This window comes from Cygnus atratus, chromosome 8 (assembly GCF_013377495.2).
Source record: "Cygnus atratus isolate AKBS03 ecotype Queensland, Australia chromosome 8, CAtr_DNAZoo_HiC_assembly, whole genome shotgun sequence".
NCBI classification, from domain to species: domain Eukaryota; kingdom Metazoa; phylum Chordata; class Aves; order Anseriformes; family Anatidae; genus Cygnus; species Cygnus atratus.
Genome location: NC_066369.1, coordinates 21,713,008 through 21,737,932, shown reverse-complemented (window position 1 = coordinate 21,737,932; position 24,925 = coordinate 21,713,008). Strand labels below are relative to the sequence as shown.

General features: G+C 51.2%; 1 protein-coding gene across 1 annotated transcript in view; it reads right to left on the bottom strand.

Annotated features, from left to right (window-relative positions):
- PTPRF (protein tyrosine phosphatase receptor type F) overlaps window positions 1–24,925 on the bottom strand; it is a 371,540-nt gene that overhangs the window by 34,710 nt on the left and 311,905 nt on the right. Inside the window, exons 13-20 of the mRNA XM_050712309.1 lie at window positions 22,125–22,318; window positions 15,982–16,008; window positions 13,787–13,904; window positions 10,931–11,509; window positions 10,201–10,298; window positions 4,403–4,656; window positions 3,612–3,702; window positions 951–1,163 (exon numbers count right to left, since the gene is read on the bottom strand). Coding sequence (XP_050568266.1) covers window positions 951–1,163; window positions 3,612–3,702; window positions 4,403–4,656; window positions 10,201–10,298; window positions 10,931–11,509; window positions 13,787–13,904; window positions 15,982–16,008; window positions 22,125–22,318 — 1,574 coding nt within the window. The remainder of the gene's footprint in view (window positions 1–950; window positions 1,164–3,611; window positions 3,703–4,402; window positions 4,657–10,200; window positions 10,299–10,930; window positions 11,510–13,786; window positions 13,905–15,981; window positions 16,009–22,124; window positions 22,319–24,925) is intronic.

Sequence of the window (24,925 nt, the reverse complement as noted above, 5' to 3'; positions counted from 1 at the left end):
TGGTGCACAGCCCTGCAGAGAGTGTCTCATGCTTCAAATGAAAATGTGTGTGAAGCAGCAGGGAATGCAGAAAGGTGGTAGCTAGGAGCAGAGCGTGAAAACCCTGCTTGCTGGTGGCTCACCGGAGGGCTGTGGCAGATCTGTGCTAGGGAGGAGACGATGTTAGTCTGGGATCATCTGGTTACGGTCATCTCTTCTTGACAGGGATTGCCAGGACAGCATACCCCGAGGCCTCTGCTTTACCTTATTGTTAATCTGTGACTCTCCTCCCCTCACCAGTGTGCACATCTTGCCACAAGAACACGTGAGCTGGATGAGTAATGAAGAACTTGACCAGCCCTAATGAGCCATTACAAGCAAATGAGGCTGAGGAAGGAAGCCGCAGCTTGGAAGCCAACCAAAGGACTCTGTACATCTCTATTATTCCCATTATTTACACACTAGCCACTGCCACCGCCACTCCTGCCCTCCCTGTTTACAGCTGGACACTGATGCAAGGTCTCAGCGTGCTGCTCCCTGCTTATTGCACCAGCTGCTCCCTTCCCCATCACATGCCCAGGCCCCGCGTGCCCGGTGACATATTCCCGACGAAGGCATGGCCCATTTGCCTCCAGCGAGGAGAGGCACGGGAGTGAGAATCTCTACACAGCAGGCACGTGTGCAGCTCACCCTGCTGCCAGCCCTGCGATAGGAGGCAGGTTTGCTTTTCCAGCTGGGAGCGAGATTCTGGCCAGAGAAGGACCAGGGGGAACATCCTGCTCCCTCCAGAGCCTCGGCAACCACTCTGTAGGACAGGGTCTCAAGGGGCTGTTTTCCCCAGGCATTTACTTGAACCGAAGCAGAATTAGGAACTCTCCCATGCCAACCACGTGTCAGGCTCCCACCTGCACTGAGCCCCCTCAGCTCCGCTAGGAAAGGCAGAGCCTCCCTCCCCAGCAGGAAGCCCTTACCGTGTCTCCGTCCTCCAGCGAGGCCAGCACGAAGCAGCGATAGCTCAGGTCTTGAGAGAGGGGCTTGTTGTAGAAACCTTTGTAGTTCTTCTCATCCCCCAGGGTGAAGGTCTCAGGCAGCACATCCACTTGAGCAGCAATGTAAGGCTTCAGCCTGTCTGCCTGGCGGCGCTGGCGCCTGCTCTGACTCCCCTGGCTGATGGCCTCCAGCAGCTGGGGACAAACAAGGTGCATCGCTACTGCTTCGCCCAGCGTGACACCGCCTGGCGCTGCTCCCTTACCAGTTGTAGGACTCAGCAGGGAGGAAGGGAAGGCAGAAAAAGACACTGGGTTTGATCTGGACATGGTACAAAGAAGCCAGAGGGATGTGTGTCTGTTTCGGCGTTGCTGGGGCACCCATCTGCAGCCCCTCACTGCAAGCACCTCTTGGTTCTGGGCGAGCCCTGAGCCCTGGGATGCTGACAGTGAGTGGCAGCCCGGCTGTCACCCAGAGTTAGTGCATCCCAGTGGGCTGCAAGGGAACCGGGCCGTATTTTGTGGCCCAAATACTGGCATGGACAGCAACTCACATTCTCTATGGCCACTGGATGTGAATTACAGCTGATGCTGATGTAGAGGGAAAAAGTGACATTTGCTGTGTCTTTCCCTTCTGTCGGTGCTTCGATATTTCACCTGCTGCTGGGTTGCAGGCAGAACTTTGTGTAAATCACAGAGTGATAACAGATTTCATGGGATGTTCGGAGTAAAAATGGCAAATTTCATAGTCAGCCACAAATTCATGAAAACGGATATAAACACACAAAAATTCAATTACACTGCTAAGAAAGACTCTCAGATGTTTAAAAATGTTTTTCTAATGAATAAAAATGAATACCAGGCTTGGAACAGAAATTCTAATTTAAAATGAAGAAAGAGGCATGAAATACATTTCACACACGAATGTATCAGTGCAGCATTGTCAGGGCAGGCAGGGAATGTCAGTGCTACGGTGGGGCTGGGGACAGTGACGTGCACACAAAGCTGTGCTGCTGAGCTCACTCCCTCTGACGTGAGAGCTAGGCAAGGCACCCCCTCCTCTTCCCTCTCATCAGTCCATCCTTGCCCTCTTATGAACAGTCACGTTAGAGAAAGCATGAGGGAAAAGGCAGAAAGATAGCCTTTGGATGGTGGCGTTTGCTCCCCTCTTGTGCCTTGGCTGAAATTACAGCTGAGTTTTTGGGGGCAGAAAGCACAGCAGTATGTGTATGACACCACGGGGCTCCAGCTGTGCTTGAGGCTGCTGGATGTTGCTGCCTCCTCTACACGTAACACACCAAAAGTCTGCACCAAAGGAATGCTAGGCTTGCACAGTTCAGACCCTCAAAAAGTAGAAAATGTCAGAACTAATAGCACCCATGCAAAAATAATTCAGCTGCCTGATATATGGGCACCATGTTACGATCCTTGACTACACGGTCACATACTGTCTTCTCTGTAACTCCCCTGCTTTGCTCAATACACAGGACAGACAGTGCTTAATCAAAGAGCAGCTATTCCATATTTTGCTTTCTTCTTTGCATTATGCAGCCTGAGGCCTTGTTTATTGCTTACTATTCAAACCCAGCTCTGAAGACAAAATTAATAATTTCCTCGTGGGCTTTTCTATGGTGCTGATCACTGTAATATTACAAGTGCTTCACAAACATTAACGATCTTATCTTCCAAACACCCATATGAGGTGAGATGAAAGCGATTATCCTCATTTTACAGATGGAGAACAGAGGCACAGGGACGTTAATGAAAAAAATGTCCACTAATTTTGAATGTCGAATTGAAAAGCTTGTTTTGTTTTTAAAGAAAACTCAGCATTTTTACTTCACTGACTGTATCCAGCAGAGCTCCTATCGACTTTCTCTGCAGCTGGGGATGCTTGGGCTTTCCAACTAAGGCTCCAGGATCTCAAACTGAGCACTCCAAAAAGAAGCAAAACAGTGGCTGCTAATACAAAAGTTGTTTTAAATCATTTGCCCAGGTCTAAGTAAAACAATAAGAGATAGAAAACAGTTCTCTGGATAGCTTTGTAACTATCTAAAGCACAAAATCAAACCATCCTTTCTCATCCCAGTCTTCTCTTTCTTGTAACAACTTCCAGCTTCTGCAAAGAAATGATGCAGGAGGCCTATGGATGGTGGTTCTTCATCACACAATTCTGCTTCACATGCAGAACAGATCCACCCGTACGTGGAATGAGCTGGGACCCCATGGAAAAGGCTGTGCAATCATGTAATTAAAGATTAATGATAAGCAAGGGCTGACTTGCATCTTCTAACACTTTCTAATTTCTCAGTGCTTAAAGCTTACAACTTTTTTTTTTTTTCTTAATGGACCTGTGTGTGACTTCTGTGAATTTGTGCGTGTGATTTCTTGGAATTTTTCCTAATTACTTTGGGTGGATGGTGTGTGTGAGGAAGAAAGAGCCCACAAACCCCTTGCATGAGATTCTCCTGACACCTGCACATGTACCGTGCCATTTGTGTCGCAGGACTCCTGCACAGGGCAAGCTGCATCTTGGGGTGAGTGTGCATTTTGGGGTGCAACTGTGCCTCTCCCAGGAGGCCTGGGCAAAGCATGCCAGGCGACCTGGGAGCCCCTTCCACTACAGCAGCTGCTATGGACGCCTACCTGGTCCAGCTCCATCTCATCAGGTGTCCGCCAGCGAGCAGTCAGGCCGCTGGTGCTCTGATCCGCGGGCACGACCACGATGTAGTACCACCTGGGAAGGAAGGACAGCATAAGCACTGGACCCTAAGTCATCTCTCCAGCAGGTCACCGAGTAACACGTGCCATATCCCTCCCCGAGATGACCTGCTGCACTCCCTGCCCTCTAAGCAGTGGAAGGGCTCAGTGAGGAAGAGGCCAGCTTTCCAGCTGCACCAGAGAAGAGAACACTCCTGTTAGCGCTCATTAGGTTAATGAAGATCTACAGACTGTGCTCCGGAGGGTGGTGTAGGAGCTGCGAGAAGGACATTTATATAATCGGATTGTAGCAAGAACCCTGGGGGAATTGTGCTTCAGCACAAGGATACCACAGTAACGAATAAGACTTCTACAAACTCGCTTTTTTAATCTCCTTGAGGCTTTAGGCATTATTTATTTAAAGGATATTATACAGTGTCAGAGAAAGTCCCTCCTGATCCTCAACTGTGTTTTTGCTGGTAGCATCTGGAGTATACCCACCAGGGCAAGGGCAAACTGTCAGAGAATTGTCTTAATTTTATTGCACATAAATATTTGCTCAGGAAGAGCCAGCAGTGTGATTCCACGTTATGGGCAGACGCCTGGCTCTGTACTGCAGCCTGCTCTGAAATTCCCTCCCAGGTTACAATCCCGATCGGTTGGCAGAGACTCGCCCTGTGCTCTTCCCTATCTCCAGCCCCCGCAGCCTGCCTTCTCCACCTGGGGACAGCACCTACCTAACGGGCACGGTGGTCTGGACTTTGGGAAGGCTGAGCGTGAATTTCCCCTCCTGGATGTACTTGTCTGTGGCGATGGGTTTGCTTTGCAGGACATCAGGCGCAGTGCGGATTGAGACGAGGTGCTGGAGCCCCCCAGCGCTGCTCCCGCGGTTCATTAGCACGAAAGAATAGTCCGTGTCTGGCTGGAGGTCACTTATGAGTTTCTTCATCGAGTGGCCGTCCACCTCCACGCTCTGGCTGTTGTACAGAATCTGAAATGGGGAAGAGGACACGCTCATGCAGCCGACAGCTGCTGATGAAAACTCACGCTCAAAATAGCAGCGGCGGAGCCGACAGTTTGGCTCCGGGCCCTCCCTCAGGTGGTTCAGCTACCCTGTGCTTCGTAAACAGCCATAAATCTTGCCTTAAAGAAGAGCAGCCCCTGGCAGAGGGCTGAGCCGCGCTCTCCGCAGGGCGGCGAGGGGGCACCTGGGCAGAGCCCGGGTGGCCAGCGGGGAGCCCGGCGGTGCCACGCGCGCTGCTTTCGGCACCGGTTCGGGGAAGGGCTGCAGATGGCTGTGTTTTGCCCCCGCGCGGATTTGAACGGGTCTTTTGTTCCTCGTCTCACGAGGCTACAACACACAATATGCTTTTGGTGTAAAATCCCATCTGCTTTAAATCGGTGCTGCTCCCGTGCCTCCCAGCTGATGGAGCGGTTAGTGCACAGCTTAGAGCTTCCCCCTCCCAGCAAGGTGACCGGGGGGGGGGGCGGGGGGGGGTTACGTGCCTCGTGCCTCGCCGACGAGCTGACAAATCCTGCGCTGGGCTCGCAAATTGGTACCCGAAACAAATGGCGGCTCCGCAGGTGTGACACCCGTCACCATGACAACAGATGCTGGTGCCACGCAGGGGACCCGCGCTGCTTTTCGCTGCCGCGCTTGCAGCGAGGGGCTGTGGGCAGGACAGAGCAGGGCCACCGGTGGCCCGGGGCAGCGGGTGGCCCCCCCATGCGTAGCCCCCCTGCAGCCCAGGCTGCCAGCCCCTCAGCTAATGACGTTTTGTCCTCATCCTGCTTCAAATACACCTACCCCTGCCCAAGGCATGGCAGCTGTGGGCGCTGTCTGCCTCGGGAAGCTCCATCCTGCTCTTGCTAGAACAACCCCCATACCCCAAAACCCCAGGTGCTGGCTCTGCAAAGCCAGAAACTCAGACAGATCCCAGAGACAGAGACGAATGGCATGTAGAGAACTGGCGGGAGCAGAGGTTGTGCCCCAGCAGCAACAAACCAGCTTGCTTCCTTCCACCGGGCAACCTTCCAGCGTGGCAGGGGAGCACTGGATGCCTGACGGAGGCGCAGAGCCACGATGTGCCAAAAACGGGCAAGGGCAGAGCTGGAGCATGTTAAACCATGGCAGCTATTACATGCCACAGGCAGAGACCACACAGTAAAACGTGCTCTCTCCAACGGGGGCCTTGAGAGAGAGAAGACAGCTCCGTGGAAGAAAAATTACTTGAAGTCAAACAGATCTCTTGCCAGCTGAGCCTGCTGCTCAGGCTGATGCAGGCAGCAAGGGAGGGACTGAACTTTCTTTCCAAGTCACCTTTTTAGCACGTGGCAGCAATCTGCAGAAAGCTGCTGGCTCCCTGGGACAAGGGCAGCTGATTAGCGCTGCTCTAGTATTTAGTGCTGGGGCTGGGAGGCGGGGGGAGGCTCTGGAAAGCAAGCAGAGCACAGGGAGCAGGCTAGGCCTGGGATGTGCACCTCTCCTTCTGTATTATCCGAACAGCTAGCCATAACATGCTTCAGATCCTCTTCTGATCACTTTGCATAGAGGCTGGGATAGAAAAGGAGCCCCATTTCTTGTGCTACTGGCTCCTGAGGGTGCCGCAATCTGAGAAGGGATTCCCAGCAGAGTGGCACTGAGGAGCCAGAAATGGAGGGGAGAGAATCCCCCTTGTTTGTTGACATGTTTCAATCTTCAGGGATGAACTGCAAAACTAAGTCCTAAGTACTAAAATAATGTAGAGGTTTGCAGGGACAAAGCCCCTGCTAGATGCCCCACGTGCAGTAAAGGCTGTCAGAAGTAGGATGGCTGGAGGAGTTTGCTCTGCTCTGACTCCCCTTCCAGATATTTTCTCCTGGGCTTTAAATCCCTTTGTCTAGAGACATGCGCGTCAGAGGGGTGCTAAAGCAAATGCAAAAAGGTAAAATGAAGAAATGTCTCTTGTAGCACTGGGATATCAGGTAGTTATTTGGCAGGTTTCGCCCTGCTCTGCCACACGAGTCAGCACAACCAAGACAGGAGTAGTAGACCTCACGTTACCTTAGCAGCTTTGCTGTCTGTCCCAGCACGACCCCGTGCAACGATACTGCTGCAGTGCAGGTCCAGATAGTCCAGACAAGAGCAGGTCCTAAGCTGTCCTGGGGAGCAGCGGGACCTCACCTCATTTGCTCCAACACAGACGAGCAAAACCAGAATTCCAACATTAATAACTACGCTGGAATGATACGAAGTCCACGATGAGTTCCGTTGCCTCTCAGATGAGAGAATTCTCATTATGGAGCTTTCCCTAATAAAGGCATCACCAACTGCTTCTGCTTGTGCTCTAGGGAAGACACTTGCTCACCAACTGCCTGTGCATGAGGCATCTGCTGGGGACACAGCTGTTCTCCTGGGGCAAGCGGAGGCCAAAAAGATGGTCAGGCACTTCAGTTCAGTGTTTCCCTGCTTGCTCTGCATTGGAACCAGCCAGGACACAGTCCCTGATTCAGCTCCAACACCAGATGATTTCCACTGCCATGCACAGAAGTTTGTGTCTAAGGACAGTGAAATTAGCATTTGCAATGCTTTCCCGAACCATTCTCTGCCCTCCCCTTTCTTCACTGTTGCTGTAGCAGTTCCACATTCCTTCACCTGCCATAACACATTGTCTTCTCAAATGTTATGCACCATTAGGTAAGGCCTCTACACAAACCTTACAATAATGTAAGGGCTCAGAAACAGTCATTCGCGTGCAGCAGAAGATGCCTGGGAGCTCAAGCAGGAACACTATTTAGAGGTTGTATCATGGCCCACTGGTAACTACTTAAGTCAGCAGCAAATTTGGCCCAAGGGCTCTGAACTGCCAAACATTGCTGACTAGCCCATGGATTGCTGTAAAATGTCATTTGTGTTGCTCTTACTCACAAGAGAGAATTTGCAAAGCTAGAAGCTAGGTGGGTCCAAATGTCACTGCTGAAGGTCTGCTGCTTCATTTCAAGGTAGCAAAGAATGTATTGAACTAAAAGGTGAAAAGACATGTAGTGTGCAATACTGCAGAAAAATAACTACTGGATGGAGAAGCAGACAAAGTCGACTTTATGGGGGGCAGGAGTACTTGCTGCATTCCACAGGACACAATGCCAGAAAGCACTGCCCAGGATTCTTGGGGCTTATTTCTGAACCTGCACCATAACCATTTGGAAAATGTGCTACTCCCCATTTGTACAACACCTTGTGATGCTGCTTTCAACCAATATATCCTCCATCCTGCTCTTCAGCTGAAGAATGTCTCAGGGAAGTGCAGTTTCCCCAAGGAGAAGGTCACATCTGTCTTACACTTTCCATGAAAGCTCCAGAATGCCTTTCTACAAGCATGCTGAAACAAAAAAGGAATGGTGCCTCTGCTCCACCACAAAGGCTGGGCAACATTTTACAAGGAATTTATCTCCTGGACCAGAAGAAGCTGTGAAAATTCCCTGAAGAGAACGAAAAGGTTCATTATTGATTTGCTAGCAGTAACATTTCCTAAGGTCTCAGCTCACCCTCTATAAAAAAACAGCACCAGTCCTGCTTGTGCCTCACTATTCATTGTCAGAACAATATCTACTTTAATTAAATCTGTTAAAGTAGAATATGACACCCTTTGGGACATAGATTTAGCGTGAGACTGTTTATCAAGTGTAGATAATACTAATTGTTCCCATGGAGATTTAAATGCTATGCTAGTTACAGTATTAGGCTCTGGCCTCAGCATCCCATGTGCCTGAATTAGAGGAGAGAGGTGAACCTTGTTTATAAAAATACCAAGTCCTGAAAGTTAAGGATTTCTTTCGAGTGGCACAGTCAGTGACTTGGAGCTGACCCTCTTAGCTCCTGGCCTCCGCTCGTGTGCATCTGCAAGCCGGGGAATACTAACAGAAAGAAGACACTATTAGAGAAATATCCTTGTAACACTCTTGTTTGCATGACTGCTCTTCAACCAGCAAGTGCTAATGCCATCTGCTCCCGTGTCATCCGAGGGTTAACCCACCGCAGGGGCAGACCCTGACTCACTGTCTGTGTCAGCAGCTGCAGCTATGAGGCCGAGACAAGAAATCCGTGTCATGCCTGATCCTGGCTACCTCCAACCAACCCACCATCCTTACGCATTAGTAACGCTCCAAAGGTCACCCTGTTCCTTCCTCGCAGCGAGCTGTCAGACAGAGCTGTGGGCTTTGTACCACAAGAATAAGGGAAGGTGGAGCAGACTGGTTCTTCAGCAGAGTGCAAAGTAACAAGGACCGGTGAAGTTCGTTGCGGCCATATATCTGAGTGCTGATCCTAATGCAGCCTAGACCTGGGAAAGCTTTGAATGCCATGAGGTCTTCACAAAAGCCTTATCTGCTCCAGCTAAACTCTACATATTAACAAGTGTCTGCTATTGATCACGGTAATTTAGCTTTAGGATTTAGACAAGGAGAATTAGCAATAAGGAAGGGGAGGTGCTCACACACATTGATACGGATGTAGCACCAGATCTTCCTCCCTTTCCCTGGGCCATGGCTCCTCCACGGCTCATGCAGGCCTTGAATTTGCATTTTAGGCACAGCATGGCAGAGTTCATGTGAAGGAGGAAGGGAAAGCATGCTGCTGCCAGCCCAGGCCACCTCAGCAGAGGCAGCAGACAGCTGCTGAGACTGGGTGGAAGTTTAGCAATGTGACATGTTGGTCTCTTCTCCTAAGGGAGAGAAGCTGTACTGGGATCTGCAGAAATTTCCACCCTGTCTGTGTCTTTTACCCACATCAGTGATTCAAACTGCGGGACAAACGAGAGCAGGAAGACACTGGGTCACTGGTCTTGTCTGCAGTCTGGTGGATGACGCTACATCCAGACCTGTGGGGTTCCAGACTGGAACTTTGTGAACAACCAGTGCAACTGTTCACCAGCTACACATTGGTTGTGGACCAGAGGAGACCACTCCTCTTAGAAAATGCACACTGCAAGTTTCAGGGACGCTATGAAGGGGAGAGCGCACACTTAACAAAAGTACCCATGGACAAGACAGGTTTCTAGCTGGATGGTGAGAAGCAAGAAATACATATTATGATTCCCGAGGCAGCCCAGTTCTCAGACTGCCCCCTGCCCAGCACAAGCCTTCCCTCCTTGACATTTTCTGTTGGTGCACTTCAGCCAACATTGTTCACTCTTCTTTACTAACATGAGCAGCAAGTGCTTCCTGGCTATTCTGTAACTGATCAAAAGAGAAAGAAATCAAGAGGATTGTAATACCTTCTAATTCCTTAAGAAGGGTGAAAGGAGGAAAAGTAAGCAGCAGTGTGCCCTGCTTTGTGCCATGGCTCCCATGCGGGTGCTCAAAAGCATGAGCAGGTACCTAACCTGGGCTTGGAGATCTGGGCTCCGCAAGACCCCAGACCAGCAAGCAACGTGACCTTACTCTGCTGGTCTCTTGCCTGATGGCCTGAAAACACCATGCAGCAGGTCAAGGTGCTGCTTTCCACTGCCCTGCTCACTGCCACAGGAGGAGCTCCCTGTCCTCTGCATCCCACCCTTACCTTAAAAGGCACTGCAGATTTATAGGAGTCAGGCACTTCCCAGCTCAGCAGCACAGACGTTTTCATGACGGCGTTGACGCGGAAGTTCTTAGCAAACACTGAAATGAAAAACAAGATCTTTGAGCACTGTAAGGCCAAGTCAGGAGGGAGCCACGCAGCAGCTCAGCTCCAAGTCTCTCTTTGTCTAACTTAGCAGCAGAGGTCGGAGAGTTCAGCTACAGCAGAGAAGTGAGATATGAGGAGAAAAGAGCAGCAGCCTTTTACCAAGTCCCAGTCTCCAGTGGAGTTTCCGTTTTTGACTATACTTTCCATCATCACAGAAAGGGAGCCGTCGGCTGAACTGTAGCCTTCTCTTCCCCCCTCTGCTCGCACTCTGCTGGCCCTTTGCCATGATCAAAAAGCAGTGGTGCTCAGGTACTGGATCTGCAGATGATCCTACCCAGCTGTCTGCGCCAGTTCGAGCAAGAGCCTTTCATGTACAGATAAAACAGCAAAGTGTGCCTGTGGAGCGATGAAGGCAATTAAGCTACCACCAACTCCCCCCCAAAACGACAACTTTAAGGAAACCTTCACTGAGCCTCCCCTTGCTGAACTACTTCTACGTGAGGGAGTCACACGGTACCTGATCTCATTAGGCAGAGCCAAGGGAAGTGCAGCCTCATGAATGAAAGCAAAGGTCCCTGTCCTGGAGCCAGAGTTTGCTGTTAGGGCTTGTTAGAAGGGCACTTACCTTGCTCGACAGGCATGGTCCGGGACTGGATGCTGGGGCTGAGCGGCCCAACCCCCTTATTGGTGCGGGCCCTCACTTTGATGTCGTAAGTGGTATCGGGCTTCAAATTCGTCAAAGTGATACTTGTGTCCTTGGTGATGTTAACAACGTCCTGCTGGCTATTTATGTCTCGGTATACCACTGTGTAGTTGACAATCTTGCCGTTTCTTTCTGCCAAGACCGGGGGGTCCCATGCAACCTCTGTGGTGGAAGTGGTGAGGCCCACCACGCGCAGGTTCTGCGGGAAGCCACTCGGCACGTCTTCTGCGGTAGTGATCTCCTTCTCAAACTCCTCTCCCGGACCGGCTCTGTTCTTGGCGGACAGCTTGAAGAGGTACGTGGCCCCCTTGTGCAGATTGGTCACAGTGTAGTGATGGTCTCTCTTCCCGAAGTCTATCGTGTTCATCTTTTCCTCATCAAGACGTCTGTATTGCAGCCGGTAACCCAGCAGCTCCCCTACCATCTCCTTGGGTGGGTGCCACTGGATGAGGGCTGTGTTCATGGCTGTCGTGCTAATCATCATGGTGGGCTTCCCCGGGACTGCAACATAAACACACAATGACCATCTGTAGCCTGGGAGGAGGGGGAGGAAGGACAGCTTCCGTGCTGCTCAGTCCGTGAGGATTGAGGAAAGTGGGAAAGTTCAGACAACAGGGTGAAGAGGACGACAGACAATTCACACGGATAGAGGCAGACTGACCCTAATCCGGTGCCGAGGGAAGCTGGAGCCAGCCAGCTCTTGGCTGCCATTTTCCCAAGTGCTGCCATCTAAACAGGCAATAAATTCAGCCATGTCCAGCCCCCAAAATCATCCCCTTTTACAGGAAAGGTTTAAGGTACCTCAAAGCATCACATTTATCTCACAGAAGATCTGAATCGTGTGCTCCTACTCAGTGATCTTCAGACACTCCAGCTAGTGCACAGCACCAGGCCATGCTGACCCCAGCGCAGTTCGACAACAGACACACAGAAGCCCAAGTCCAGCGCCCTGGTCTGTCTGGAGGAAGACTAATTTCATCCTGAAACCTTGCAGTTTTACCATCTGCAGAGGCAGCAAGCGGAGCTGGGCGGGCTGTTTGCCATCAGAACACATTTTGGTTTAGCTGATGAACAGATTCGTGATGTCAGTGCCGATGTGAGAGGTGAGCACAAGCGTTCCATGGGATTTTTGTTTATGCTGAGCAAGTCAAGGGGTGTTGCCGTCATGGGTTAGGAACTGATGGCTTTAAATTGATGGTTTAATACCTTGATCTCCTTCAGTTAAAAAAAGGATGCGTCTTCACTCCACATCAGCTCAGATTTGTAAACAAATCAACTGATCGGGAAGATATTCAGAATCAAAGGGATGGGGCCACGGATATGAAAATGAAAATGGGATTGTAGCCAAACCTGGCTAAATACCCTTGCACAGTTTTGAAACATTTAAGCCCAGAGATGAGCACAAGAGAAACACGTATTTGATGGAATTATGCCTCAATTCTGCCATCAGAGGGCGATACCAACACTCCCCTTTGAGGTCAAGCCTGCAGATGAGCCAGTACAAAGGCAGCTCTGGGGGTGGTTTTGTAGGTATTTAAGACATACAATTAAATTTCCACTGCCAGTGCCATCCTCCTTGCACTCATAATACAATGTCTAACAGCAGCTAGTGCTATGGGACACATTATTTTCAAAGTTGATTCAAAATATTAACTTTAAATGTACATCATAACATTGGAAGACTCACCGTGGTTTACAGTGCAACACTGGGATGTTTAGGAAGCTTTTCCTGTTCATAGGACAGCTGTAGCAATTTGATGAACAGAGCATACATAATGGTGAGGCACAAGGGAGACAGCATTTGAGACAGTGACATTGGAAACTACCTCTGGAGCTCCCCGTATGCAGCACGGAGGAGATGGCAAGCTGTTCCTTGTTTAAAAGCACCAGGAACAAACGCTCTCTGTTTGCACAAGCTGCATTCCCATAATAACAAGTGGTAAATACCGTTCCTGTGGCCGGTGTGACAAACAGCAGGATTATCATTTGTAGGACAGGTCTAGTGAGTGGGAAATCGAGGCCAAGACAATGAGAACTAGCTGGTGCCACCGCCAAAGTCAAGCTTGACAGCATCCGGAGGAAAGCACCTGATGAAATCCTGGGTGCCCCTGCTCCTGGCTGAGGCTCCTGTGTTGCACTAGGCACAGGGTACAAGTTTCTACTGAGACAGCAGAACTGAACTGGCTGCGATCACCAGACCTAGAAGTTGTGTCCACAGCACTCCTACAGCGGGGTTTGTTGCGTTCCAGATTTTACCATGGCTCTAGGAGCAAGTTGGCTGAGCTATATACGGCAGGGAAGGCAGTGGTAGCAATGGCTGGGGGGAGCTGAGAAGCGCCTCTGAGGAGCCCTCCGTGCCAGCGGCCATCCCAGGCAGCGCTGCAGTCACCACAGGAAGCAAGAAATGGCACTCGCCTAACTCCTGCTGCAGCAGGGACAAAATGAGGACAGGCTGTGACTCCAAAGCTGAGGGAGGGCCTGGACTTTTAGATTTCCTCTTCCCAGGTCTCTGGACTATGCAGATGAGCTCAGACCCACAAGCTTCACTGCTCTCTTGCGGGCCCTGGCAGTGTCCATCTCTTTGCTGCACTTTGCTCAGGTGATCCATTGGCAAAGCCTGTAAGGAAGGGCTGGAGATCCCAGGAGTATGCACCTCTGCAGCACCTCCAGCCCTCTTGCTTCCTCCTGCACAGGTGCCGTGGCCGTACTCCCTGGGCACCTCCCGGGAGGTTTCCCCACCACCCCTGCAAGGCTGCGGTCCCTGCTCCCCACGCTCACCTGCCCCCGTGGTGGTGATGACTTTCGGCTTGCTGCGGGCGCCGTCTCCTTTGGTGGTGTAGGCAGCGACCGTGACGGAGTAGGTGGTTTCTGGCAGCAGGCCTCCAATGACCGTCTCCTGGGAGCGTGTCCACGAGGCGGCGAAGAGGCAAATGAGAAGAGCAAATACCCATTACCAGAGTGAGCAGAAGGAGGGCGCTGGGGTCAGTGTCTCCAACAGCAACACACCGGCATGCTCGCCGGCACACACTCATGCATGACACCCAAGCACACACGTCTCGCCCAGCTGGCACCCCCATGGAGCCAACAATCGGTAACTGCCACCGCTCCACCACTCACCTGCCTCATTTCACCCTGTCTCTAACTTGGCCCTCCTGGGGACCCACGAGCAACCTGTGCACCAGAAAAGGGAATGGCCTAACCCCCGTGCCCCATCCCCACAGCCCCTGCTGAGAGGGAGACTTGCTCTGGAGAGAGCCCCCCATGAAGGCAGACCGGCCCAGGGATGCAGCCACCCCACACAGAGAGTAAGAGGACCGTGGAGCTGTGAACCAGAGCAGAAGCTAGTTCAGCCAGCTGTGGAAACCTCGTGGGGGCTCGTTTGGGGATTTTTAAGGTTGTCTCTTGCAGCAGAGCCGCGGGGAGAGCAGGGGGGCAAGGCAGGCAGCAGTGAGCCCGGGGAAGGAGCACCTGCAGTGCCGCAGCACCACGTTCGCCCTCCCCGCGGGGCATGGCAGGGACAGACGGGGTCAGCACAAGGCACTGGCAGGACCCGAGGGAAAACCCTGCGCCGTGGGAGGTCTGAGAGGAGGAGGCAGGGCGCTAGCATCCTTGCATGCTCTGGCTTCCTCTGGGCAGGAGGAGGGCACGGCTCCGCACTTCAATGCGAGATCAAAGCGCGGAGCCCCGCTCCTCCCTCCTGGCCTCCAGCGGCAACGTGACTTGTGCCAAGCTCGGCTGGCCAGGCCCGCAAAGGTGCGAGCACAGCAGCAATCCGCAGCCCAGGGCAGCTACCCTTGAAGGGCCTTCAGCTGGGGGTGCTGTGAAAGGGACTGGGACCATTAAAACTAAGCACAAGGGCCCTGCGGTGGCTCCCAGAGCACAGCCAGTCTCCCAGCACTCACTCGCACAGACACCCACGCCGTTAAAGCTGTTGATTTCCAGTCGGTGCTGCTGGTTCAGGTTTCCCTGCCCAGGCTTACTCATCAAAATCACCCTGTTACCATCGCGGAACCAGCCAGCCCAGAGAAAAAAAATCAACAAGCACCAACAAGAACCCCGCCAAAATCACCGTGTGAACCAGAGTCCCGTCCCAACTCCGCCCCTGCAGCAGATCGTGTGTGCGGGTGAGTGGACACCCAGCCCGATCGGTGCCAACGGGCCCGCGGGGGAAGCACTCACACAAAACCTGCAGACTCTGAACATCCCAAGAGAATTCGCTCCTCCCAAATCCATGCAAAGAGGAATTCACACGCAAAAGCATGCCACCGGGAGCAAAGCAAGCGAGCTGGGAGGAGGGGAAGAGAGACGAGGGATGGATGAAAGAAGGTCTGATCGCATCGTGTAAACACAGTGCTGGCATGACAAAGCCACTCCAAGTGCGACTCTCCCCTGTAAAGCAGGAGGAGAAATGCTTCGTGCCGGGGAAGCTCACAGTAGGGCACGTAATTGAATTGCTGACTCTAAAAAGGTCATTTCCGAGTTTGTTCCTCCAATTTTGTATTTCAAAATTATGTGGGAAAAATTGGATTTAACTGTTTAAATGTGATTGTTTTCTTATTACAATCTGTGTTTCAGCCAAAAGGTCATGGTTGAGAGTGTAGGTTATTTTTCATGACTACAATCAATGTGCTTTAAAGATTACATATCTAATTTTACTGTGTAACTTGGTGGGCCAACTGCTGCAGAAAGTCGGATGCACCTCCTGAGTCGATCACTTGAGCCTGCCTAAAACTGCACTGCAACAAGCTGGAAATACAGATTATGGGAAATGTCAATTGCTTTTCTGCATTTAGTAGCAATCTAAATGCCAATTTTCTCTGGATTTGCTGGTTGTGGAAGGTTTCACAATGTAACTCTCCAGCCTCATTAAGGGAGTGAAAGGGATGTTTTGACAGCACTGTGTCTACAAAATTCACAAATCGATTTACCAAACCCCTCTTTTCGAACCTGGAATACACACAAGTGGTACTTACATGGTCGACGGAGTCCTCAGCTCTCCACTGATGGGGGAGAAAGGAAGGAGGAGAGAAAAATGGAGACACAGAATTTTAAGGGGCAACGTGTAGGAAGGGGATGACAACGACGATGACAACAGCAGGGGTTAGCAGGACTGGGGGCGGGGGATTATAACACTTATACGCAGAGGGTCACTCGGCACAGGCTGTGCCAAGGGAAGAAATGGGACAGAGCAATTTTCTACATGCTGCTAGCCTGTGCGGCAGGTCTGAGATCATTCACACAAATGGGGGCAAGGAGCTTCCTTCCCGTATCGATGGAGAGATCACCACTTCCTAACTTTGCAGTTGTTTCCCTTTCTGACCTTGTTTGCACGTTTCTGCCTCTTCCACCAGCAGGAGAAAGAAAGGACATGACTCTGGGGATCAGGGTTGCCCCACAAGTGGCAGCACTCACAGTTTTGTGGGCTGATCCCCAGTTCCTGTCCCAGTGATCCTCCAGCCACCATCTCTTGTTGAGAACTGAAGACTTCAACACACAAATCCCGTCAGGGACTGTCTGCTGGGATGTACCAAGATGACCTTTACAGACCTTCAAGAAAGTGCTCTGGGGACCTCAGAAAACTGAGAAGGGTCATCTTTTGGAAACAGAGTGAGGCTGAGGTCTTACCCAGAGCTCCACACTAAGCTGTTCCTCTCCAACAGTGCCGCATGGCTTGGAGCAAGGCTACAACTGGTGCCTGTACCAAGGGGACAGCTCCTCGCTCCCAATTACACAGCACCACAGCAGCAAACGGCAAACACTCATTTGGCAAGAGTAGCCCTGCAGGTAAGACTTCTACACAAAACATTACCCAGTAAAAGATCACATGGGATCTCAGCCATGGCAGCTCAGTTATGGCTCTGGAGAGAGACCATGCAGGTTTCTGATGGGATTGGGGGTTATAAGGCATCAAAACTAAGAGGCATGCCAGCAGCATGGTTCTTTGTGGTTGATGCACCAAAGGGAGGTTTGCAGAGATCACAGAGAGCTCTCTCAGCCAAGGTGATGCGTTACATCTCAGGTTACTCAATCTGCCTGGAGGAAGCACCGGTCGATGGGTTCAAGCACGGAGATGAAAGTGGAAGATAGGTATTATTGCCCCTGACTCACAGCGTGAGCCTTGGCAAGCCCTGCACTGAGCCTGAACCGCCAGCTGTGAAATGGCGCTCAGATCCTGACTTTCTCAGGACACCGGGAAGCCCAGCTAATGCTGGTGAAGTGCCTGGGAACCTGCTGATGCTGCGGAAGTACTAAATGGTATTAAAGCTACAAGTTGTCTTTTGTACTCAGGCTATTTGAGGTGGCTTTCAAAGGCTGGAGCTTATCACAGTGGTAGAGAACTCTCCTCAGAAGTAAAATATATGGTATGCCTTCAAAATATTTGCTATTTTATTTTCTGAATTCACAAAGAAGCAGCTATGGGAGAAATGCTCCTCTAAGATTTTATTACAGTTCACTTATTTCATGCCATAAGACTGCAACAGAATTGTCCCGCTAAGCCATCTTAAAATTTAATTTCAGCAAAGAGGTCAAGCTGTCCCTAAAGACTTCCTATAAAGTCAAAAGTCAAAGCCCTGACTAACCACTGTTGTCCCCAAAGGTCCCCTTTTTAGCACCTTGGTGTTATTTCCAGTGTTGTGTGCTCAGCTGAACCCAAGCCACTGCTGATGTCCTACCTGCACCGGCCATCCCACACCACGGCCAACAGCCACGTGCTCTGCCCTGCTGATCTAAAGCCTGACAAAAATCTTGCTACAGGAGGGACGTGAGGCCTTGCAGCTCTTTCTCCCAGAAGCACACTGCTGCTCCAACACTGTTCCTGGTGGATGGCGGCCATGTGGGTGGTAGCACCCCGAGCTGTCCCAGTGCTGTCCACGTGCAGCTCCAGGAGCAGACGCTGATGCCCCACTGCAAGGAAGAGCAAGGCCACCGCATCTTGCAGCTCTCACACCAGAGCGGGGGGATTATCATCCACTAGGATATTAGGCCAATGTTTAACGTTCAGACTCTGTTTGCTCCCATGTTTCAGTGGCCTTTAATCTTGTATCAGATCAGAGTGCAAAGAAACACCTTGAGGTCTGTGTTGGAGGAGTAACAGTGAAAAGCCAGGCCTGCATAAATAGCCTGATATAAATTCAGTTTCATTATGAAAATATCATCTGCGGATCAAAACATTTCCTTCCTAAACTTGCTCAATTGCTTCTTAAATGCTTAAGATTGGTCAGTAAGACAAATTGATCTGAAAGGCCCAGGAGCTGTCATAAAAAGAATTCAGACAGTGCTGTGCGCATGAGGCAGGATGGCTCAGGGAAGTGCTAAAGCTAACAGTCTGTATTTATGGCAGCTGCAATGCCTTAACGTTTCATTTTACACTTCAACACCACACAGTACAGTCATGTCTCACCAGGGAACGGCTGTTTTCCCTGACCATGGCTCTTACAAAAGACAGACTCCAGCCCCAGCTAAGGGAAGCGGATATTGGGGGTTTCCTGCAGATCCTTCTCTCTGCTTCAGCGACCGTGGTGCAACAGTGCAACTCCAGATGCATGCTCAGGGCGCTGAGCCTGTTGGATAAGAAGTCTGTGGGCTCCAGAACTTCTTTGTCCATTACTGCAAAGCCTTCTGGATTGTGCCGTTCAGTTTTGCTCCACTCACGAAGCAATCTCACCTCCGCACCTAGGTGCGCGCAAGCAGGAGGAGTTGTTCCAAGTAGATCCAGATAAGGATCCCTGACTAGCACCCAGCAAAAGGGGGAGGCTGTAAATTCCTCTCTGTTACGCCTCGGGTGGGCACTGCCCAGGGAGAACAGGAGTCTCTGCTTCCCATCTTCTTTGATCTCATTCCAGCAGCTTGAAGTGCTTGCCGTTACCTCTTCCTGCTCTTCTGGTGGGACGTGCATTCAGTCTCCATGCTGGATGGAGAAGTGCCACCTGCGAAGACCACACAGTCTTCCCATAAGCCTGCAGTCCTTCTTGTGGGCTGCATACATCTCCCCTGCTATGACTCTGCAGAGCAGGAGGAGGAGGTGGCAGGAGTCTCTCCACAAAACCAGACCTCCAGCTGTATCCAGCCAGCTCCCAGCAGAAGCAGCAAATGCCACAAAGTCGAGGGTAGGGGAGAAAGCACGCCCCAAAGATGTTCCAGTCTGGGATGAGGACAAGCAGGCTGGGAGCAGGACACAACGATCAAACACCTAGATTCACACCAGGTCCAGCTGCTTGTCTTGGAGGGTGCAAACAAGAGTGGCAGGGCTCAGTCAAGACCCCCCACTGGTGCCCCTGCTCCTTTCAGAGGCGCTCTCTGTGCCAGGATGATCACAGCCAGGAACCTGCACCCCCAGTGGCAAGACGAGACGTGAAGGAGACCCAGGGCACAGAAACGAACCTTCTGCCATTGCCTGTCGTGGGACCTGGCTGAGCCACCATGGCAGGGGCTGCAGGAGGTGGTGTGGGTGGGATACTCGCTGTCACTGGGTGCTTCTCCCCAGGAAACAGCCACTTTTGCTGGTCCATGAGTCTGTCCGTAGGAGTGAGAGCTCAGACTTGAAGGCACAAAGAAGCCTGATGGAGGTCATCAGTCACAGCCATAGAGAGGAGTGAAAAGCCTCAGCTCCATCACAGGACCTTCCAGACAGCTGATTATTCTCCCTAGGCAGGAGGCTGCAAAATAAATCTGATCTCTCCAGCACCAGGGCCCCCACTTCGCTGCTGATGGTTGAATCCTTTCTGCTCCAATCGTTTTGAAAACAGAATCTGTATTATCTGCATAGCTAACATCTCCATTCCCTTTTTCTTCTTCCTTTCATCTTCGTTTACTCTCTCTCTATTTCTCATCTTCAATCATCAAAAATCATGAGTCAGCTTTAATACCAGTGTCTTCGTACCATCTGCAGGAAGCAGATTATGTGGTACACATACCTACTCAGAATCAGCAGACAGCCTGCCTGGGCAGGAGGAGGGGTTCTGCCTACATGTCCTGAGAATTTCTGCTCTGACCCCAGATTTTCAGTTTAATTGTCAACTTGTACATCAATTTAAATGTTATGAATGTTTATGAGTACTGAACAGGACTCCATCTACATCCCATGACCTTCAGGGACAGGTGTACCAGTCAATCTTTGTTTTCTTCCATTGAAAATACCTCTGGCCGTTGGCAAAGACACGTGCTGCTGTACTAAAAGATGGCAGCTCTCAGAGGGTTCTTCAACTTCTGGAGCAGATGCATTTCATCACAAGCACAGGTCATGCCTGGCTCCTCACTCTTTCAGGAAATAAAGAGCTCTTCTGCCAAGCCAGTGAAACCTCTTCCCTGCAGGGTCATCATTAGTTTATCCCACGAGTGACGTGACTCCTTCACAGCAGTCACTTCTGTGCAACTGTCTCATGGCCTTCACTTCCATTCAGGAATTTCAGCAGATGAACTCAGCACAATGCATGCCAGCAAATAAATATTGCAGCAATCAAGGACTTTCCCACATAAATTCACCAAATATGAAAGACTGGTAAGTGGTTTGACAGGACAGGAAACTTTAAGCAACTCGCCTCCTCGATGACAACTGCACACATTCAAAGTCATGCAAAATCCAGCAGTCCTTGGAAAGTTCCTGGCTCTGGTACGTTAGTGGCTCTGCACATTAGTATGGGGTTCCTTCCTCTCTCCAAAATGTATATGAGTAAGGAATGAAAGCAGAACTGGCCGGGCAAGCATAAACTATGTGAAAACACCAACAAGAACACTGCCAGCTTTACCCACCTACGCTTGAGACCAACCCATTAACTCCAAACTCCAGCTGAACAACAAAGCACCAATTCTTCAAACAACATGGAAGATTATATCCTCCTGGAATAAGCAAAGGGCAGCAAATAGCTTTTCTAATGATTAAAATAAAGCAACATCTGAAACAAACAGAGATGTGCCCCGGATAACACTGTGAGGACCCTTACAACATTTGCTCTTTAAAGTTTTCCCCTTCCACATTATTACCGAGTTTTACCCTTCACAGTATGAATGGGGAGCAAAGCCGCCTCTGTGCACTGCACTCCCCACAGACAAACGTATAAATGATTCACAGCTGCGTTCAGGAGATACATCAATTAATCGTTGCAGCTCTCCAGTATTTATATTGGGCATCATTCAAGCAAGCCAGCTCTGAATCGATTACTCGTCGCTTCCAACAGCAGCAGATCCTGTACTTCATTTATACGATTATCTTTGTTGAGAACAGCACGGGTCATCCACGACGAAGGACCCTTGCTCCAAAGAGGAGTTGTGTATCATCACAGGGCACCAAAAACTTGCTGGGACCCCAGGAAAGAGGCTAGTACCTTTTTTGGAGGCTGAACAGAGCCCATAACCATGCCTGTAGCTCTGGGTGGGAATGGGGCCTTGGCTAACTGCCAGTGAGGTACCCAGGAGACTGCATAAATACGAGCAGAATGTGGTATCGGGATGGCAGAAGGTGAAGTTGTCTACAGGTGATGTGGGCCTGCACCTCACCACTTTTTCTTCCAGCCCTTCCCAGACTCAGGTGGCTTCTCTTCAGTTTGGTTTCAAGAAGCAATGCAAGGTCAAGTCCCTGCCTTGCACCAGCAGGAGGGAAGGGAGGCTCTGCTCAGCCATGCCAGGGCTGCCCAGCCTGGCAGCTGTCCCCACCCAAGGGTGCCCAACTACCCCACGCGTCCCATGGACAGGCAGCACCCTACGGGCTCTGCCCAGAGACGGGCTTTGCTCTGCACGCAGTCAGCAGAACGAAAGCAGCAGACTCGAGGCTTATTTACAGCTCTCCAAAGGGTTATAACCTGACCAGCAACACACAAATTGCTCCAGCTCGAGTCTGCACAGGATGAGGCAGGCAGAGAGAGGTACACGTGGGAGAAGGGGGAAGAGAGGAGCATCATCCGATACATCATCTTTCCTACGGCAGCTTTTTCCTGATAAAACTTTTTACCAGTTTGCAAGCCACGGTCTGTGGATAAACTGTTCACCCTGCTCAGGCAGGGCTGTGTCCCACGCTGCAGAGCCGCAAGGGGCAGCCGAGAAATGCTTGGACCCAGCCAGCCCAGCCCTCCGCAGAGAGGGAAGGTGCCATGCCCACCAGCCTGCGGTCCCCGTGCCATACCTGTGCCTCCGACAGCATGACGTCCTTGATCACCGGCTGCCCTCGGGGCTCGTTGTTTTCCAGCTTCACGTACGTGACCTGGTACCCCCGGATCTGCCCGTGCTGCTTGTTGGAGATGGGCAGCTTCCAGCTCACCCGGATGGCGGTCGAATTCACAGACTCTACCTCCACCTTTCGCGGTGGGGCACTGGGCACTGTAACACACACGGGACGGACACTTAGCAGGCACCACGCAACCGCTGTCAGCCAGCTCTTACTCCTTCGCTACCTTCCCTCCGCCTCATTGCAAGGATGACCCTGCTGGCACAAGTCCCCTGCACCTGCCCGGGAGGTCGTACTGAGGTTTTCCAATGTGGCCATAACCCTGACCCTATCCCAGTGCTTCTGCTGCTCTCAGTGGGAAACAGCAGGGCTGCGATATGCACTAGTGCCCCTGTAAGAGCAGCTGTGCCGGATCAGATTCATTTCTTGTCCCCCAGCAGTGGCCAGAAGCAAAGAGCAATACAGGAATATAAAGAGTATGGTAACCACTTGCAGCTCAGGGTGCCCTGCAGCGGAGGCAGGGGTTTGGAAGCCCTTTTTGCATCCTGCCTGTCACTGCACACCTCCTCCTCTCAGATCCCCTTGCGTACATCTAAACGCAGTCCAGCAGCCCCAGGTAGCACGACTGGGTGCTGAGCCTGCCTCGCGGGGAGCCCTGGTACCTGCCACCAGCCAGAGCGTGTGCACGCTCATCCCCTGCGACAGCAAGAGGTTAATGAGGGGGAAAAGCACCATCCTAAAACAATAACCCAGAGCTCAGAGACAGCAGTCACTGAACTCAGACAGATAAAGGGGCCTCTGGGGATTGTGACAGCTCTAGGGACTGTATTTCATGCACGGCTAGCTGAATGCTTTTTGATAATAAAATGAAAAATTACACTGCCCAGAAAATATCAATTTTCTTGCAAGGTGAGGCCCGTTTAAAAATATATTTATACCGTATTTACCATTTGGAAAAATTACCTCCTTATTACTTTTTGCTCTTGCATCGACTGTGACAAAAATGTCAATGCCAAAAAATTAGCCTCTTGGCTGCTCCTGAGAGCTCCCGCCTCCCGAAGCAGCTGGGAGCGGAGGTGTGCGCTCCCTGCAGAGGGTACGGCTGCTAGGGGAGTGCCCAGCACCCCAGCGAGGGACCTGGGCTCCATCCTCGCACCTCTGCTGCGTGTCTCCTTCCACCTTCCAGTGCCCAGGAAAATCCAGGGGTTTGGAACCCCCTACGCCCCAATTCTCAACACAGCAAGAAACAATCAGTATTAGATAATTAGGGATGGATAGCTGACAAGCAGACATAATGAATGCTGCTATTTCGACCAACTAGATGGGGAAGAAACAGCTACCCAGCAGGTACGCGCAGTTTTTAAGCCGCAGGGCAATTCATTATTTTCCCCAGATGTCCTTCTTAATTGTACGTAATTAAATAAAATAGAGAAAGGAGGAATGGAGCATTTTAGTGCTATGAGGCTAGCCCAAGATATGGGAATGGAGGGGGCTGTGCTTGAGTAGTTACCACCTCCTGGCTGGAGCAGCCTACGCTGTAATCCAGCTCACTTAGCGCAGTGACCTTGGACAAGTCGCAGGGTTTTCCTGTCCTCGCAAGGTACCTGCCCCCAAACACAGCCAGGAGTCCAAGCAAAAAGCAAGATCCTCCCTGAGAACCACAGGGAAGCTGTGTGTCAAGCTCTGCTGCCAAGAGAAGGTGAGAGGCCGTGGCGGGACACAGTCCAGGGACATTGTGGGGACACGCAAAGTTGTGCGTGTGAGCAGCCCAGCGTTTCAGGGCACACCATCCTACTGCAGGAGGGGAAGTTACCCTGTTATGGGAGGCGTATGCTGCATCCCAGACCCAAGAGGGAAAGTTCAATTTGTTTTCAGACGGCAGTTTAGCATTTCTCATTCCTTTAGCGTGGCTATCTATTGAGCATCAGCGTGTCGGAGAGATGTGAAATCACTCCTGACAGCTGAGCTGGAACGTCCAACCCCAGTGCCCAAAAACTGAGAGAGCACGCTGCGACATTTCTGGGGTAGCAGCTTCCCCTGGGCTACAAGTCTGCAGAAGGAGAACTGAAGCAAACAATACAGGCAGCAGGAGACACACAGATGTGTTTGCCAGCCCAGGCATGCCGTCAGCGAGCATTCCCGGACACCGCTTCCAGAGCCACCGAGATGAGCGGGACAGCGGCAGTCCATTTAGGGGAACCGTAACACGTCTGGTTTCAATTTGCTACTGCCTGGGCAATGCAGAGATCATCCTTTCTTTGCCCGGATGGTGCGTCTCTTTCTCCTCCCATTAAATCTGCAGCTTCTGGGGTCAGCACGAAGCCATGGAAGTTCCTACTGTCACCCTGAGCTCTGGCACTTGCAAAGGAAATGGCTTAAGTCATGATGACATAACTGACAGCCCTGCTAATACAAAGCAATTTCTCTTTAAAGCTGTCGTTTCCAGTAAAGTGCTCTGTACGTGCGATATTCTGACTCTTGAGCGGAAGAGCAGATTTATATAAGCTGTGGCTTGCCTGGAAGCCGGGGCGGGAAGCAGCTTTCCTGCGATATCTACAATTTTCAAATGGATTTCATTTCTCCTTCTTAGTTTGCTGGATTTCAGGTCAACAAGTAAACTTTAAGCCCCGGTCTCGCAATGTGAGAAGCCTTTGGCTGGCAGAGCCCACGTTGCCTTCAGGAAAAGGGAACTCACCACCATACAACACCGGAAAGCCGAAGCACCGTGACGCCCTCACCTGCTGCCTGAAGCAGCCGAC